At 53.2% G+C, this 18981-nt stretch overlaps 2 protein-coding genes across 6 annotated transcripts in view; one reads left to right on the forward strand and one right to left on the reverse strand.

Annotated features, from left to right (window-relative positions):
- The window catches only part of Macrod1 (mono-ADP ribosylhydrolase 1), a 162195-nt gene that overhangs the window by 32604 nt on the left and 110610 nt on the right, over positions 1-18981 (forward strand). The gene's annotated exons all lie outside the window — the stretch shown is intronic.
- Flrt1 (fibronectin leucine rich transmembrane protein 1) overlaps positions 13417-18981 on the reverse strand; it is an 81256-nt gene continuing 75691 nt past the window's right edge. For all 3 annotated transcript variants that reach the window (XM_008838967.2, XM_008838965.3, XM_008838966.2), the window contains exon 2: positions 13417-17039. In XM_008838967.2, the coding sequence (XP_008837189.1) occupies positions 14972-16999 (2028 nt within the window). In that variant the 5' untranslated portion in view covers positions 17000-17039 and the 3' untranslated portion in view covers positions 13417-14971. The remainder of the gene's footprint in view (positions 17040-18981) is intronic.

Genomic DNA, 18981 nt, shown 5'->3' on the forward strand with positions numbered 1-18981 from the left:
TTTTTTTTTAATTTATTTATTATTTTTATTTTATGTGTATGAGTGTATTGCCTATGTGAGTGCACCCATGTCGTGCAACGCCTTGGAAGTCAGAAGAGGGCTTCGGGTTCCCCTAGAACTGAAGTTAAGGATGGTTTGTAGCTGCCATGTGGGTGCTGGGAATCGAACCTGGGTCCTCTGCAAGAGTAGTCAGTGCTCTTAACCGCTGAGCCATCTCTCCAGTCCTGGTTTTATGTACTTCTAGGGATGAAACCCAGGACTCCGTGCACCCATTCTACCAACTGAGTTATATCCATCCCCAGCCCCAGGTTCAAGAGTTTCTAATAGCATGTTCTTTCCTACCTCCTAGCCTTGGCACAGGCCATTCCCCTAGCTAGAAACACTCTTGTATTCACTTTCCTCCTGGCTGACTCTGTCTCCTAGGTCCTGGCTGAGACAGCACCTCCTCCAAGGACCTTCCTAGAGCTGGGTCAGGTGTCCTCCTGCTTGCTGAGGTGACCGGTTACTCATTTAGCAGTGTGTTGTTCCTCTAGCAACTATGGGGTGCAGGGCTGCTAGGGGGGGGATGGGAGAGGTGGCCCATACAACTGACATACCCCAATGTGCTTCATAGTCATGGGCAGTGATCCTACTTTGGGGGCAGACCTATCCAGAGGGTCATAGTTATGGGGTCAGGTAGACATCCCAGATAGGGGGCAAGCTGCTAGGCTCTGCACCACCATGGTAGTAAAGAGCTGGAAGGGAGGCTGGGAGCAGGGGGCAGGTAGCAGTGCTGCTCTTGCAGTGCCCGGGGGTACTCCGTGTCAGTTTGTCCCACAAAGGCCTTATCTTGAAGAGCCCATCATGGCTTGACCACAGTGGAATATTTTTGATGAGGAACTCACACTTCGAAAGAGGGAGTCCTGGAAAATCTGAGTCTCTAGCCCTTGAATGACCCTCTGCCCACCCATCCATATGTGGTACACCTCCCTGCAAAAGGAGGCAGCAAGACGGCCTCCGGCCTGAGGAGCTGTCAGCCTGGGGCTCAGATCCTCACAGCCTTCTCTTCTAGCTCACCCAAGCCTCAACACCCAGGCACCTTCTCTTTCTAGTCCCTCAGATGGATACAGGCACCACCTTTCTCCCACTCTGGGATGACATGAGGTGATTCATACCCAGCCAGCTCTAAGTGGTGCTCACCCCAACCTCCACCTGGTCCATAGCACAGGTGCGAAGTGGTAGGTGGTGGGAAGGCTTCCCATGGGCCACAGTTTAGGGCAATGGGAGAGGCCTGGCCAGCTGGTTCCTGTGCCATCATCTGTTCCTGAGGCCTTGAGCAAGCTGCTGAAGTTGGAGCCTTGGTTTGCTCCTTTTAGAACAGGAATAAGGGCTAGGGCTCAGTTAGGAGAGTGCTTGCCTAGCATGGGTAAAGCCCTGGGTTCCATCTCTAGCACCATATAAAACAGACATGGTGGTGCAGACCTGCAATCCTAGCACTTGGGAAGTGCAGGCAGGAAGATCAGGAGTAGCCAGCCTTGGCTACATAGTGAGTTTGAGGCCAACCCTAGCTACAAGACCCTGTCTCAAAATCAAAACAAACCAACAAAAAAAGTACTTGCCTATAATGAGAATAAGCAAGCTGACTGTCGCCTTGCCAGGGGGATATAACATGGTAACACATGGTGACAGATGCCTGCTGCCCGGTACCATTAGGCCTGCTGCTTTGCCCCACAGATGGGTGTCCCTTTAGGAAATCCCCCCTAATTATGAAGTTAGAGATCCGGATGGTCACATGGGGAAGAGGTGTACTCATTAGAGGACCCAGGCACACAGCCTGGCCTCTCCAGGAGTCTCTCATGCCAGCTTCCTGAAGACTGGGGGCTTAATAAAGAAGAGCTCTGTCCCCCTGGTGATTCCCCCATCTGCTGGTGCCCCTGGGAGTCACTGGATGAGGAGGGCCCACTTGGGGAACCACCTGTCTCTGGAGGTTGTCCCTGGGTCCTTCACCCAGGCTTGTAATCTGCTTGAAGAGGACTCAGATCCCATCCTCCTGCCCATCCCATGATTAATCCATTCGCCAGGGCTGTGATCCAACAGAAAGCTAATTAAAGAATTTCTGCTCAGCTCAGCCTGGACTTTGAAGAGTCCCCTTGGTCTTCTTGGAGTTTCTGAAAACAGGTGGAGAAAGGGGGTGTTAGAAAGGGTGTTGGATAAACCCCTAGAGCCTCTGTTATAACCCTAATCCCCCCCAAAGCTGACAGGCCTCGGAAAGTCCTTTGCTCGGTGCACCTGAGGAAGCGTGATACGGGGCTGATACTGGCCATGGCCCAGATTGCAGCTCCCCTGATCCCAGCTTTTGGAGAACAGGATCCCTTGTGTTCCTCAACAGTTTCGGGGAAATGAAGGGCTGGGGCCCTACACCCCCAGCTCTGACATGGAAGGTCTACTGCCAAGCAGTCAGGAAGCAGATCTGTGCTAAAGTTGGGCTCTGCTTCTCCATCCTATCCTTCCCTTCCAGGGCCCCCACAACAAAACTCTGCCTGACACTTGAAGATTTTTTTTTTTTTTTGTACTAGGGATTGAATACAGGGCCTTGCAGATGTTAGGCAAGTGCCTTACCACTAAGCTACATTCTCAGCACAGAATTATTTATTTATTTAGAGACAGGGTCCTGTGTAGCCCAGGATAACCTTGAACTCCTGACCCTCTTGCTTCCACCTCCTGAGTGGGATTACAGATGTACATCCTGTTTATGCAGTGCTGGGGATAGAACCCAGGGCTTTGTGTGCTTAGCCAAGCACTGTACTAACAGCCATATCCCCTGCCCAAAGGTTTTCAGTAGCCATCCTGGAATATTAATGGCTGCTCATGATTAGAAAGCAGCCTCCATGGGACATGGGGCCCTTGGTGGCTGTGTGCCTGTCTGATGCCTCTGCAGCCTTCAGCAAACCTCCTGAGGGCCCTCAGGGGAGGCCGGAACCAGAAAGTGTGTGTGTGTGTGTGTGTGTGTGTGTGTGTGTCTTGAGTCCACCTTTCCACCCTTCCCATGACTCTGAGTCTTGGTCAGGCCTGGTGACACTCTGGGGAAAGTCGATGTGTTTGCTGCGGCTGTGGCCCCACTCTCACTCCAGTTCCGGCTGGTGTGGGTGGGTGGATGGGGAATGGAGGAGATCGCAATACAGGGGCTTCTCAGGGCACCTGCCTGCATCATGGAAATAAAAATGATAAAAATCTGCCACTGAATTCTGGGTGGCAGTAAATTACTTAACACCTGAAACAGGTTGAAATGTGGCCACCATGGCTTTTAATAAGCCCGTCTCGGATGCAGCGGCTTCCGCGGAATCGGCTGGGTCTCTTCTAGAGGCATAATTTCATCGTGGCCCCAGCTTGGCAGCGGTGCAAATAAGATTTCACTTCCCCTGTAAATCTCCGAGGGGGGAGCTCGAGATTTCATTTGCGCTGTCAGTTAACGCTGAGAGAGCCTGTTTACTTTGCCGCAGGATGGAGGGTTCTTTGGAGGGGTAGGACACGGAGGCCAGGGGGAGGTGGGTCTGTCGGTGCTTCCAGGTGACATGGGTGGAGAAGGGTAGGGAGGTGGCTAGTGTGTGACCCCAGGGAACATGATTTATCTCAGGTGCTTGAAAATGGGCCAGCCAGTGCCACCCAAATATACAGAGTCTGAGTTCCAGGGTCAGCTGAGTGGCCTTTGATGGGTCAGAGCCTTCCTAGACAGGGTGCTAAGAATCAGCCACAGGACATGGCTGTGGGGCTGTGACTTGGGGTGTTAGACATTCTATAGGTTTGGATACTACATGTCCAGGGTGCTTTGTGAAGCCAGACATTCCTCTTAGGAAGTAGGGGAGCAGAAGGGAAGGTTCCAGAATCCAGTGGTAGGCAGATTAGGGCAGGATCCACTTATAGGAGAGTTGGAACTGGGACTTTGAGTTCAGTCTAACCAAACAGGTGGAGCAGGACACATGGAAGAGAGGTCCTGGGCCTTGGGATACCATTGGCTGTGAGGCAGTCATGCCAGGTCTTACCCAACACCTGCCCATCCTGTCTGTGATAAGCTGTGCTGAAACTGCTTTGGGAAGGATGGGACCCTAGGCTGCTTTGCTGCAGGAGGGTGTGGTGGAGTCCAAGTTTGTGAGAGATCACCCCATTGACTGTTACCAGAAGACAGGAAAGGGGGATGGTTGGCTGTTGGGTTCACTGAGTCCCCTCTACTGCCTAGTGCTCTGGGGTTTGCTGCGCTTGCTCTCCTGGGAGCCTAGGGGCTCACCACCGCTCTGACCACTTCAGAACAGACCTATCAGAAGAAAGATTCTGGTACCCTGTGGGTTCCAGAGCCCTCTCTTGCAGCACCAGCTCTAGCTGGGTCTTTACCACCCAGGACATTTACTAAAACCTAGGATGCTTATCCTCAGCCCCAGTCCTCCTGAAGTCTTAGGCTCAGGCAAGACTGGAATTCTCTGGCAGGCCACAAAGAGCAGGCTGTGGACCCTGACTGTGGCTGGGGTTGTATGAGGACAGGCCGCAGCACTGTGTGGATTTCTCAGCACTCAGCCTTCACACCCATGGCTGCCGTGCTTGCTGATGAAACCTTGGGCTTCCTTGTAAGAAATGCTGGTCAGCTCACCATCTGGCTCCTGGTGGGACCGGAATGTTAACAAGCCCGGTGAGGGGAGGGGGTGCCCTGTATTCCTGGGGCACCCAGCCCTCCATACTGTCTCTGGAAACCCCAGTGCACAATGACAGGGTTGAATACTAGTGGGGATGGTTTCTAAGCACGTGGGTGCTAGCCACTCTCATGGGTTTCTGTCCCACCTGGCCCTCTCACAGCAATGGGGACAGAGCTGTCATTAAGCTGTCATCCAGATAACAGAGGTGGAGAGAGACCCCAGGGCCCTGAGGATCCCTCCAGTGGTTCTAAAAGGTGGTGACTAAGAGCCCTTTTCCTTAACCTGTGCCATCTGTTGGTCTAGGAACACAGCCCTTTGGCCCTGGCTTGGGGAGCTCGAGGGGCCCCTTTGTTTGTGGTGCTGTCACAGATGTGTGGAGGGTGAGGTGAACTGAGAGGGCATTGCTATCCCCAAGGGAGGTAAGAAAAAAAGATGGCCACATCAGTCAGCAGGGTGGCTGGGCAATCACTCACTGGGGTTTGTTGACTCCCTCTGCCTCACAGGTGTGGGGCTGCTGTGTGCCTGGATGATGCCCCAAAGCCTCAGCTGAGGGAGGGTCCTTGTGCAGGGGAGAGCTTCCATCATGTGGGCTGAGGGGGCGCTTTCCTGAGTTGAACCTCTCTGAGTCTTTATGGGGAAGGGCTGGAACTACCAGGGTGTTCCATGGTATGGTCAGGGCCTGGGCCAGCCCAGGGGGGCAGCTTGGGCCAGGTCAGAGCCTTCCAGAACAGTCCAGAACTGAATTTGCCTTCCTGTTTTTGCCTTGGGTGCTGAGTGGGGTCCACACTCTCCATCTTCATTGTAGAGTCATTCTCAGTGGGATCCTGCCTCCCCAGAGGGCTCTCAGCCCCAGCCAGGGCAACCCATCTCACTCCCAGTGAGCCCTCACCATCTCTCCACCGGGCAGGAAATACCACATCCCCAGCTCTAGCATAATGTGACTGATTGGCTAGCCAGTCATTTTCTAGAAAGTTCCCTCAGCACCTTAAGGGAGGAAGGGGGCCAGCCCTCTCGCATGCCTACTGAGTATCTCATTGGGAGAAGTCAGAACTCACTGACCTTGTTCCTGTCTGTCATGGTCATCCTGCATGCTACCCTACCCTGTTTGGAATGGTCTTTGTTTTTTGGTCTTTTTGAGACAGGGTCTCCCTGTAGCCCCAGCTGTCCTGGAACTCACTATGTAGACCAGGCTGGCCTTGAACTCACAGAGATCTGCCTGCCTCTGTCTGGGAGGCAGATCTCTGTGTTGGGATTAAAGTGCTGGGATTAAAGGCGTGTGCCACCATGCCCGGTGGGAATGGCCGCTCTTTTTAAAAATTTATTATTATTTTTGTATGTGTATGAAGTGTTCTGCCTGCATGTAAATGAACCTCTGTTGTGCAATGCCCACAGAGGCCAGAAGAGGGCATTGGATTCTCTGGAACTGGAGTTACGGATAGTTGTTGGCCACCATGTGGGTGTTGGGATTCGAACCTGGGTCCTCTGCAAGAACAGCCAGTGCTCTTAACCACTCTTCAGCATCTCTTCAGCCCTGGAATGGCCTCTTGATCAGCACCTGTCTCTAAGTGGGAGAGACATCTGTGGGGCCAGAGTACCCAAGGTCACCCCAGCAGGGGCCACCAAGGCATGTGGAGAAATAACTGTTTCTTGAACTATAAGGGGAAACTCATTAACCCTGATGGAGACGTGAAATCAGATCTAAGGCAGGAATAATGAGTTCTTGCTTTATCTGAAATTTAGCAGGAACTGCTGTTGTTCTTAAGAAAAATCTTTCTTTTTTTTCTCCTTTCCCGTCCCTGCCCTGGGGTGTGAGATACACAGATGTGGTCCCTGGAGTTTGAGGGTGTGTCCAGGGACAAGGGACGTCTGGAGTGGATGAGCCGCTGGCGTGGCAGAACAAGTACATGTTCCTAAATGCTGGGACAGTCGTGTTCTTATCTGGGTGCCCACATGGTTGCTGGCGCCTCTTAGGGGATAATCCTCAGCTCTTATTAATACATCTCCAAGTGAAGACCCTCTCAGAGTCTGCAGGCGGTGCTGGGTTGCACTGCATGGCTGATACAAAAAAGCTTCTGGTGTCAGTGGCCTCCCTGGGGCTCCATGGCCCTTTTTCCTAACTACAGCAGAATCTTTTTTTTTCTGAGACAAGGTCTTATGTAGCCCAGGCTAGTCTCAAACTTACTGTGTAGCTAACGATGACCTTGACCTCCTGATCTTTCTGGCTCCACTTCCCAGGCAGGGATTCTAGGTGTGCACTATGCCTGGCTCTGGTTTGCTTCTGCCCAGGGAATTTGTTAACCCCAGAGTATTCATCCTGCCTGGCTGTCACCCCTATGCCAGTAGACCCCAACAGTATACCTGCCCCTCAAGACCAAGGCCTAGGACCATTGAGGTTGAGCAGGCCATAGACCCCTGGCCCCTGACGTACTGGGCCACTGAGCCGAGAGTCAGCAGGCAAGATGAATGTAAAAGTTAAATCTTTCTATTTATTTCAAGAAAGGACAAGGCAGGTGGACTTGAACATTTTATATGAAAACAGACAAACAGAAAATAGGACCAAGTAGTTAGTCACATTCATCTCAACATTGAAGTTTCAAGGCACCTACAGGAAGGAGGCCAAAGGGCGGTTTGGAGTGCACTTTGGTTTGTGTTGTTGTCGTGGTGGTGGGTGTTTGTGTGTCATGGTTTTCTGAAAACCTGTCTGGTGGTAGAGTTGGGAGTGAGGCAGGTGGGCTACAAGGCTGGGTATAGCTGGACCCCCAAGGAGCTGGACCCTGTTAGCCTGCCAGGTCTCAGATGGCAGACACAGCAGCAGGGCGCTCCCATCACCTAGACCCCCGAGACTGTTTTGCCCTTCAGAGAAAAAGAAAAAAAGAGAAGGAGCGTGCAACTGAAGGGCCCCATGGGGCTGAGTCTGCAGCTGAGGCAAGCCAGGGGCTTAGGAACTGGAGGTTCAGGAACCCCACTGCCTGAGTGTGGCCAGGCATCCCACCTTCTTTAGCAGAGGTACCCACCCATTCCCCTGGGCCTGGCCACAGGCTCCTCAGACCCAGGGACCAGCTCACACTTCTCAGCACCTGTTCTGGTTTACTTGCCAATACTGAACATGTACAAGTACCCTTTGCACACTGGGAGGGACTGCTCTGCCAAAACCTCCACTCCAGTCCTTACATGGGAATGGGGGTCCTTTGAGGTGACCGTGCCTTTGGCATCCCTGCTCACACCTGCTGGTGGCCCCAGCTGAATCATACACGCTCAGGTCTCCCCAGCTAGCCTGGGATAGCAGCCTGCTTGGTCACCGCCCGGCCTCAGGCGCCATCTTTCCTGCTGGTCTTTCAGATGACAAGCCTGCAGCTTCCTCCCCACTACCCTCACCCTCTCTGGAGTGGGTGAAGGACACCAGGGTCCCCTTCTGACCATGCTCTGGACACCAGGTGGCTTCTCAGTTGAGGCCATTCTTAGCTGGCTGTGCTGGGTCGGGGAAAAATACTAAGGCTACTTTTGGGTTTTGTGTGTTTGGTTTTCCCCACTTTGTGCCCAGAACCTTTGGAGATGAAACTAGCCACAGGAGAGGTGGTCAGGACCCTGCTAGCCTGTCCTCTATCCAGGGCAGGTTGAGAGATGCTTGGAACCATGGGCCCCAGGGGGAATGCACAGTGGTGGCCCAGGGAATGTGCACTGCCGGCTGGAGCCTGCTGTGCCTTTGATTGTCGCGGTTCATGTCCTGCTTGTTTTTCTGTCTTGAGGAGAAAGCCTGATTAGCTCCTTCAGGCGGGTGGCTGGGGTGTGGGAACTCTCAGCAGGGGTGGCAGGCAAGGCAGACTGTCACCTTGGATCTTTTGGTTCCTGTACCGCCCCCTGGGCCTCTCTGGTTTGATGGCAGTTCCCATCACTCAGGCGGAGGCTTGGAAAAGAGAAACTGAGTCACCTGTGGTTGCTGCTGCCAGATCTCAAGAATCTTCAGTCCCCATTCCCTGGAGAGGTGCCTACCCAAAGCAAATTGGAGGAGGATACTTCCAGGAGGAGTTGCCCAGATGAGCCCCTCTCCTCGCCAGGCCACTAGTAGGGCAGGTGCAGGACCAGAGAAGGCCCCTCACTGCCCTTCCCCAGGAGTCTGAGTGGGCAGACGGTGTTGGGTAGGAGAAGGTGGTCCAGGCCCTCTCTCTGCTGGTCCTCAGTGACCTCCTGACAGGGGAGGGGGACAAAGCACTGATGAATTGGCTCTGCAGGCTACAGTGTCTTGGGGACAGGGTTGTACACTGTGCCCTCCATGTGTCCACATTTCTCTCCTGGCTCAAGCTGGATGATTCAGTGACAAAGGTTTTGAGGGATGGTGACAATGGTCTCAGAGAGCCCAGGGTGGCTTCTAGAAGCAGGTGTAGCCCCAGGCTGAAGAGCTACCTGGGCATGGTTTAGGGGAGACATGGAGGGAGTTGGTGCCTTTCCCCTGTGACAACAGGGGTCTCAAACACCTGCAAACCCCATTGTGATGAGTATGTGAAATGACCCCAGGGACAATGGAATTTCCAAAACTGGAGGAAAAACATACATTAAAATTCAAAGGAGGTAGAGGCAGGAGGATCAGAAATTCAAGGTCAAGCCAGTTCTTACAGTTCTTATCTACATAGACACCAGCCTGGGCTACATGAGGCCCTGTCTCAAAAACAAAAACAAACCCCAAAACTGAAGGAGGTAGAATCCAGAGGCCCTGAAGTTCAATGAGCCAGTCTCAAAAATCTCTGGGGGTGGAGAAGAGAAAAAGAAAAAATATTGAAGGGTGGGAGGAGAGGCAAAGGGAACCTTTTTTAAAAGTCAGTTGTTTTTAGAGAAGCCAGTAGGGATATTTCAGACAACTAGATGGAACATTTCAAAAGAATCAGTAAATGCCTAAAAACCTCAAGAATGAACAGAGCCCCAGGCACCATCAGCTGGTCATTGATGGATGGACTAGTTGGCAGTAGTCAGTGCGTTGGTTATTCCTGGCTGTGCAGTTGGACTTGAGGGGGTCCAGAAGCATCCTGGGGTTTAGAGCCCAGTAGGTATCCTGTCAGCACCCCGTCATCCTCCGTTGAGCTTGGTGGGGCAGTGGTGGGGCACAGTGTCTTGTCTGTACTCCCTGTCCTGGGGGTGATAAAGCAAGCTTGGGAGCCAGAATCTTCTAGACAAAGGTGCAGACCTCAGACCGTGCTTGAATGCTTCTAGGGACAAGGAGCTCACCACCTGTTTCCTTTGTTGGGCCAGAGTTCCTCCTCCTTGGCCTTCAGTTTTCTGTTTACAGTTCTCACTCCTTCCCTGGCCCCAGCAGCACAGGAAGGATGCACAACAGCTCCGTGGCTCTGAAACCTTCCTCTCTAAGTGATGCAGAGGCTGCTTCCCTGACTCAGGTGTGGACTATGGAGGACAGGACCAGAGTCTCTCTGGGGGCTGGCACAGCTGCTGGATGACCTGTCCAGGCAACAGCAGCCCTTTTAGTCCTTGAGACCCCGGCTGGCATGTTCAGTTTGAGGGTACTCTGGCCCCTGGATGCTGGTCAGCCCTCATAGGTACCAGCCCCTCAAGGAGTCGGCAGGAAAAGCTGCTACCCTTACCCCTCTGCTAGCCAGGCCCCGGAAAATGCCTGCTCTGTGGGGCTGCCACTTGGGGCAGGTTCATAACCCAGGAAAAAAAAATCCCCCTTTCCCTTCACCTCCAAGGAGTTTAATCTCTCCTAATCAATTTAGCAGACTCACTTGGGTGTAAACGGTAATGATTTGCATTTTTAAGCCTTTTTATCCCTCCTTAAGAAAAAAAAAAAAAGCCTCCTCTCTCTGCTCTCTGCTAGGCCTGTGAATTGCTTGTTAGCGCTCACCCTGGCACTCATCCAGCCTCACATCAACTGCCTTCACCTGCGCCAATCTGTGTGAGCAGGGGAAGTGGCACATGGGAGGCCCACAGCCCTGACCCTGGTAGGCCCTGATGTGTGCACTGGCCCTTGGGGGCACAGCAGCCTGTGCCCATGCCCCAGAGCTCCCTCAGCTGCCTCTGCAGCCCCATCACTCCCTGGCTGCTGCATCCAATTTTCCTTGTATTTTTTATAAGCAAGAGGCTCGGAACGTGGCGTTCAGCTGGAAGCAGAGGTCTGAAGAGGGTCAGCTTTGGGACTTGGGCTGCCTCTTGTGGGGTGCTGGGCGGGAAGGGTCCCTGAGTATGCCTCTGACTTCTGCCCCTTCCCCCCTTGGCAGTGGCAGTGGAGGAGAGGCTGATCCAGACATACTGGTCCCACTCCTTAGAACCTACTGGAACCTTCCAGAATCAGTGGGGTGGGGGCTGCTCTCACTGGGCCTGTGTGAAGCTAGACTGTGCCCCAACATACCCTCAGTTTACAGAGGGGAAACAGAGGTCTCCAATTTGCTAAACAAGTTTCCTGTTCCCTGGCTGGGGCTGGGCTGGGCAGCTGGCCTGCTGAGAACCCTGGGGAAAGGGTCCTGAGAGACCCCATACCCACTGAGGAGGAAGTGGGGGCATAGAGGTTAGGCCAAGTTGGGCTTCTGGCTTGGTGAAGGGACACTTGGACCCCCTCCTAGCCATAGTCACATTCCCAGGGCTGTCACCTTCCCTACCAGCACTGGGCAGAATGAGGAAGGGGCAGTGCCCCTGCGCTTGCCCTCCAAGCCTGTGTCTGGCTGTGGGTGGGGAGCCCCCCACAGGGCAGCCGCAGGGCGCCATGTTAATGCAGAGGCAGACTCAGGGAAGATGGAGGCTTCCTGGGGAAGGGGGATGCAGAAGAGGGAAGAGAGGGAGCTTTTGATGCACGTCATGTCTGCGGAATTGAGTATGACTAATTAATAGATTTTATTCTTAGTAATCTCTTAAGCATTCCATACGTTGGGCCCCACGCCTGAGCTGAGCCTACAAGAGGCCTCATTGGCAAAATGCAAATGCCCACGGCCCTGCCGCCTTCTCCTTCCTTGCCTTTTCTTCCCCATTTTTTTTTTAAAGAGGAAATTTAAAGGAAAATTGCCATGTAATAGAAAAAGAGATTCCAATCGCTACATCTAATTACCACGAAGGGTAAACCACTTAACCAAAGAAGTGTCGTGGGCTTTTTTAAACTTTAAACCTGCCTTAAATGTCACAAAATACACTCCTCAGGGCTGAGGCCACTGAGGTTGTTCTGGCTGGTTAGTCACTGCACGGGTCAGCTTGCTGGCCACAGCTTCCCGGTAGAAATCCTGGCCACACAGAAGAGGTTTCCACAGGCCTGAGGGTGTCAACTCTGGCCTTGGCACTTCTGAACACAGGGGAGGCTGGGTGCCCTGAACCTCTTCCTTTATATTGTGAGGCCGGGGGGGGGGCAATGAACCAGGAGGCTTGAAGCCAAGGTCCTCTGTCTGGTTTGGGGGATGGGATTGGGACAAAGTACAGACACATGGGGGCTTGCTCTCAGGAGGATACTGGGGCTGGGGCTTGAGGAAATAGCTCAGTGGTACAGTGCTTGCTTTGCACAGTTGGGCCCTGGGTTCAATCCCAGTTCAATCACTGTGCCCACACCCAGACACAGACACAACTAGACACACACATGCATGCTTGCACACACGCACACACATACAAAGGACACTGGGAAGTGTTAGGATGCTAAGGGGTGGAAATGACACAAGAAGGGCTCTCGGAGGAGCTGCAGGGCCCTGACTGAGGGAGTGTTCACCTTCACCAACATTTAGTACTTCCTGCGGGGGGTGGGGGGGTGGGCAATGCCTGTGGGAAGTCAGGTCAGGCCTGGGCTCTCCAGCTGGGTGTAAGATGGAAGGAGCCCCATTATAGCAGAAGCCTGGGCAGGAGGCCCGGGCACCCTGCCTGGGTGGTTGGCAGGGCTCCTGTGGGCCAGGCTTGTTCTGTTGGAGGTGGATGGCGTTCACTGCCACCCAGGCAGCTCCAACACTTGGCCTGAAGGTTCCTGAGCTTCCAAATAGGGCCTTCCAGGCAGCTCCCAGGGTCTAGACCACCTGCTGTCCCTAAATGCTTTCCTAGGCACCAAAAAGTGACCTGACCTTTCCTGGGGAAGGGAACAGAGAAAGGCTGGATGAGCTAGGGGACTGAGCAAGTTACAGGTGGAGGTGAAGACTTGGGTGGGGGCTCGCGTTCCTTGGACCCTGGAAAAGGCTGGTGTAGTGCCCTTAACGTCTTGTGCAGAATCTGGGGCTCTGCCTCCCTCACATACCCTCTCCTCCCACATGGCTCCTCCTCTGAACCTGCCTGAGCTGTTGGGGGCCAGGGCACCACCGGAGTTGTTGGGGACTGCTGGGCTCCAGGGTGCATGTTTATACAGACCTGAAATTGAAGCTTGGGAACAGTTCTCTCCTGACCTCATTGTATGAGAAAATGACTTGAGTAGAAGGGAACAAAGGCCTCTGTTGGGATGATGTATGTCCATAGCCCTTGGCTGTTCCCTGGGGCTAGCAGGCTGGGGTCTCTGGTGTGATGACCCCTTGGGCTATAAGCAGGAGCCTGTCCCTCTTTTCCACTACTCCGGGACATCAGCTGAGTCCATTTCTTTCTATCTCATCTCTTCACTGAAGGGTTTGGCGGCTCTTTTAATGTCCAGCAAGCGGATGGCACCTGGGCACACTGCAGGCCGCCCCATGACGACTGCCTGGCCTCTTCTTCTTGCCTTTGGTTTGGATGAAGTGGCAGAGGCCTTTTGAAAAGGAGCCCCTTCTCGTCCTGCTGCCCTCAGACCAGTGTCTTTCCTTTGATGACGTGTTTTTTCCTGATGCAGGGCAAAGCGTCGCATTGACAGATGGTGACCCTGTTGCCCCAAGTATGGGACACAGCAGACATCAGAACCCCAGGCTCTGCTCTTCCCTCCTCTCCGGATTTGCTGTCATTATTTTATCATTGTTTTAATCTCATGGCTCACCACATTGTGGTGTCAGTTGATAAATGGTAATGACATTGATTCCACAGGGAGGAAATAAAATCTTAGCTCTTCTGAGGGCCCTGGTCAGCACCCTTTCTGAGGTTGACTTTTTTTTCGAGAACAGAACCCCTGATGTGGGCATGGCTGAGAGCTCTACATTGGTGTGTGTGCGTGCGTGCTTGTGTGTGTGTGTGTGTGTGTGTGTGTGTGTGAAAAGGATTTCTTTTTTTCTGGGCTTTGAGCAGCCATGGAAACCAATAGGTCTAACCAGCATATTTGTCTATGGTCTTTGCACTAATTACCTGTCCTGGGAAGAAGAATATAGTAAACAACTACTGTGGGGATGCCATCCACTCGGGGAGGGACAGATAAGGTCACTGGCTTTTCTCTGAATTTTAAAGGAGGACAGCCTGGCTTTGGCCAGGCTGATGGGACAGATCTAAAAGCACCCTTGGCCAGCTCCTCTAATCCCCAGGAACGCAGATGCAGTGATCTTTAGGAAGAGCAAGACCCCTCCACCCAGACTGAGACTCCTCCTCACTCCTGTCCCTAACACACGCCCACTTACTCAATGATTTCTAGGAAAAAGCAACACTTTTGCAATTCTATTAGCTCAGGAAATGGTAAAGACTGACCCAAGAAGCACTGAAAGGTGGGACACGTGGTTCTGTCTACCCATCTGTACTGAGACACACCACACAGAAATAAGTGGGTAGACAGACACACCTCCACGCAGCAGGGACATCGACGGCGTCCGTCAAGAGCTTCTATGGGGTTCGGTGAAAGCAACCGAAGTGCTTGGCATTGGAAGAGAAAGTTTGATTTTGTTTTTCTTTAATTGACTATAATATTGTTCCAAGAGTGCTGTGAAAAACGCTGTATTTCTGCAAATCTGTGAAGGAAAAATGGAAAAACCAGGGAAAAGACTTCAGGACAATACCTCCACAGGAAAAAATTCTTCCCTCAGCTCTGTTGGGAGGAGCCTGAAGACCTGTTGAGTTGTTGCCTGTGAGCAGAGCAGGAGGGCCACGTGGGGGCTCCATGCATGGCGGGTGTGGTCTGCATCTCTCTGATTGCTCTGACCAGAGTTCAAGGTGTATACAGACGTCATACAGGTAGTATCAGTCTAGTTCAGGAAGAAAAAAAAAGCCAACCCAACCCTTCCCACGTGATTATTTTTAGTTCTTCTCAACCGTCATGGTCTGGTATAAATTATGTCTCCAACAATGTTGAATACCCCTTCTGCCTTCTACACGTTTTTTAAAAAAATTCCCCCCACTGCTGCTTTCTACAAAATCATCACCCCTCCCCAAGCTTTGCTTTCGGCTGGGAGAGTCAGTGGAGTCTCCCTTCCTGGCTCCTGGGGTTGTGGCGGGCTGGGCAGAGCCACCTGGCCATAGCTGGGCAGCCGGCATCAAGTGTAGGAGTAGTCCACATCGGGGATGCCCCCGTCCCGGTAGCCCCGTGTGGTGCCATAGCCAATGGTGTGGGCGCTCTTGCAGAGGCTGCTGCCGTTAGAGGGGAAGATGGTGTGTACCACGTACTCCTCTTTGGTGCGGTACGGGTTGATGGGCAGCATTTGCAGCCCAGGGCCACGGATTTCCAGGATGGAGTTATCCTTCTTGGTACCCGATTCCATGTAGTCGTCCTTCTTCCTGCTGCCCCGGTTGTAGGCCCTCTCCCGGGTCAGCAGTTCGCCAGCCCGGTGCACGTACCAGCAGATGGCCCCCAGGACCAGGAAGAGGAAGACAAGCGCTACGGCACCACCGACGATGCCAGCCAAGGGCAGCCCCACCATAGGGCCGGCATTCTGCTCCTGGTTGAGTGTGGTGGTAGGGCCATAGCTGTCGGCCGTCTCTGCCTTGGCACACACAGGGGTCTCATCAGCCACGTAAGTGTTGCCGGTCTCCATAGTGACCATGCAGATGATGTAGGTGGACTTGGGCTCCAGAGCTGTCAGCAGGTACTCTGTTTTGTCTCCCTGCACCAGAGTCTCTGTTATGGAGCCCACAGCTGGGCTATGGCCCAGACGCAGCCAGCTGAGCCGGAAGGAGGAAGCAGGCAGCATGGCCTTCCATGTGATACGGATGGAGTCTGCCGTCAGTGGCTTCACCTGGATGACCAGTGTCTTGGCTCCATCACCTGTGGCCATGGGGTAGTCAATGTTGGAGTCGGGGAGACGCAACCCTGGCCTCTTGGCTTTCAGGGTAAACAGTGAGCCCTGGGGCGTGGTGGCAGAGGCATGGTGGTTGCTGGCTGTGGTCTTGACAGCTGCATTGGCCACGCTGCCCTGTGACCCCGCCTCAAAGCACTCATCCATCTCGCTGGTGATGTCTTTGATGGCCATGCCCCGGACTTTCTCAGGGCCCTGGCACATGAGGCCCCGTACGTTGACCACAGCGGCCCGTGCTTTCACCCAGTCTCTCAGCCACATGAGGTTACAGCCGCAGAACCAGGGATTGTTCCTGAGCAACAGCTGTGCCAGGTTTCCCAGATCGTCAAACAGGCCTCGGGGCAGCGTAGTGAGGTTGTTGTTGGACAGATCCAGCCGCTCCAGCTCCCGCATCTTGGCGAGCGTGTTGTAAGGGATGTGGCTGATGGCGTTGTCCTGCAGGTAGAGCTTCTGCAGGTGGGCGCTGGGCAAGTTGAGGGGCGGGGCAGCCAGCGAGTTGCGCACCAGCGAGAGCTCTGTGAGGTTCTGCAGGCGGCTGAAGGTGTCGTCAGCGATGCGCTGGTTGGCCAGCAGGTTTCCGTCCAGGACCAGGCGCCGCAGGCTGTTGAGGCCCTTGAATGCATGCAGTGGAATGGTAGAGATGCGGTTGTCGTCTAGTCGCAGCTCCTCCAGCGTGTGGGGCAGCCCCGATGGGATGCTGCTCAGGTGGTTTCGGCTTAGGAAGAGCAGCTTGAGCTGCTTGCTGTCGGCAAAGGCGTCCTCCTCAATGCTCACAGTGGACACAGAGTTATCATCCAGGTGCAGCTTCTCCAGCAGTGGGATGCGGGCCAGGGAGTCCCTGGCAATGGTGCGCACATTGTTGTCCTGTAGATGCAGCTCCCGCAGGGAGTGGGGCAGGTTGATAGGGAATTCGTCTAGATCGTTCTCGTACAGGTAGATGACCTGCACCTTGACCTTGGTCTTGAGGTCCTGGGGGATACCAGCATTGTTGATCTGGTTGTTCTGTAGGTAGAGGGTGGTGGCATCATCGGGGATGTCTGAGGGGATGGACGTGAGCCCCCGGTCGTTGCAGTAGATGAAACCATTGTCACAGCGGCATACTGACGGGCAGGTGGTGCTGTCGATGACCTCCGTCAGGAAGGCGATGAGCCCATAGCAGAGGAACAGCCAGTCCCGAAGGTCCATGGTGGCTGTGGTCATCACGACGGTGGCTGTGACAGTGGCAGCAGGCGTGGCGGTAGCTGTGGCAGTAGGGTATGCCACCACCATGGTGGATAGCTGGTGGTTATCTGACCTGGAGCCTCAACACCTGCAAAGAACACAAGAAAGATGAGCGTGAGAGTGCCTGGGCCAGAGAGGAAGTGCCTGCCCAGATGCCCATCCAGCTGCCTGTCCACCAAGGTCTCTGCAGTCAGGTCTTGCAGGGTGGAGCTGGGTTGCAAACCAGGCCTGTGCCATGCCAACCTGGAGTCACAGGTAAGCACCATGGTCAGGGTGGCACTCTAATGACTGTTGTGAATCTCATCAGAAGCAAAGAGATTCTGGGGCACCAGCAGACTGGAAGATTTAGTGCATGCCCACCTGCAGCCTGGGCTTTGTGCTCCCAGGCTCACAATAAGCCATCTTTAAGGATCATGATCACAAATGGTACCGGTACCAGCCAGTGTTGATAGGATGGGTTTAGGGTGGGTTTCATGGATTGGGAGCCATCATTTCCCACTGGATCAGGAACAGGCCTTGCTCTCTGGCATGGACTCAGAGTCTGAAGGAAAAGCTTGCTTCTGGAAGGCTGTGAGCTCAAGGGGCGTGTCGCCAGAACCTGCAGGAAAGAAGCTGTCAGCTTCATCACTGGCCAGCAGTTGGAGAGGCATTGTCTGGTGGTGAAACACCATGTCCTGTTTGTCACCCCCCGAGTGTCATATACAAAGGAATGAGGTGTCAACAGAGCTGCTTCCTGGTGTGTCTACCTCCCCTGCTCCAACTTCTGTGTTTTGTGGGGAATTGTGCCGCACCTTGTCCTTCCCCACTCAGCAAACTTTCAGCTATTTCAGAATGCACACACATTCACACACGCATACACGCACATGTGTGCATACATGCTCATAGACAATGCATACATACAGTGCACACAGCATACACATGTAGTCATATACATGTGTGTATGTGCACATGCATGCACACACGTACACATATGTGCACATGTGTCAGCCTTTTTGACTTAAAGAAATGAGCCAAAAGTAGGGAGGTGTTGTCCACTCTGAGGAAATTTTTCTGCAAGATATAATATCAGTTCTCGCAAATGGAAAAATCACAGTGCAGATTTTCTCATACTATTTTACTGTTTGCAGTGGTTTAAAAAATCAATTAAAGAGAAATTATCTTTCAATCTCAGTGGAGAAGGTGTCTTCACACAGCTGGCAAAGGTCTGCTGTAAAACTCAGGGTCAAGAAGGCTTTCAGGGCAGGATATGATGGCCTCTCAGACCTGCGGCAAGGCCTTGGCCTGGGAGGAGAGCTCTGCAGTGTGGAACATGGCCAGCCCTGCTGAGTGACCAGCAGGAGGCTCCCTCGGATGAAGCCTCAGTTGGATGCCCCAGGGACCACCTGTGTCTACTTCTTAACCACAACAAATGCTTTTCCCTGCCCATCCTCTCTGCTCCTAGGCAGCCTCTGTTTACCTGGTGAACTTACTTCAGGGCCCCACTCCCCCAACCCTCCCTCCACCGCTAGGTCTTCTAGGCCTCTGCTTTGTCCACCCACTCATCCATGCATCAGTTTGTCCAGTCTATCCATGTATCCATCCATCCCTACTCACTCACGTATCCATCTGCCCATCATTATCCTCCATCTACTGTCCATCATCCATCTACCTATCCTCATCCATCCATCCACCCACCTATCTATACATCCTCTATCCATCTACCCAGCCATCTTATCCATCCATCCGTCATCCCTCCATCCATCTGTCCACCCATCTGTCTATCCATTCATCCATCTATCCATATACTTATCTAACTACCTATCTGTCCATCTTCCATCCATCCTCCACCCAGCTTCTACCTGTCATCCATTCCCTATCTGTCCACATACCATCTATCCATGCCCATCCATTCATCTAGGAGATCTTCATTGAGCATCACCATGTACTTATGGCTCCATTCTAAGGGGGCAGCAGTTCACACTGTAATAAAGTCCTTGGTTACAGCCCTCTGAATATGTAAGTAATGTGGTTCTGCCAGCAACCATGAGGCC

This window comes from Nannospalax galili, unplaced genomic scaffold (assembly GCF_000622305.1).
Source record: "Nannospalax galili isolate Female #2095 unplaced genomic scaffold, S.galili_v1.0 scaffold1659, whole genome shotgun sequence".
Taxonomy (NCBI): domain Eukaryota; kingdom Metazoa; phylum Chordata; class Mammalia; order Rodentia; family Spalacidae; genus Nannospalax; species Nannospalax galili.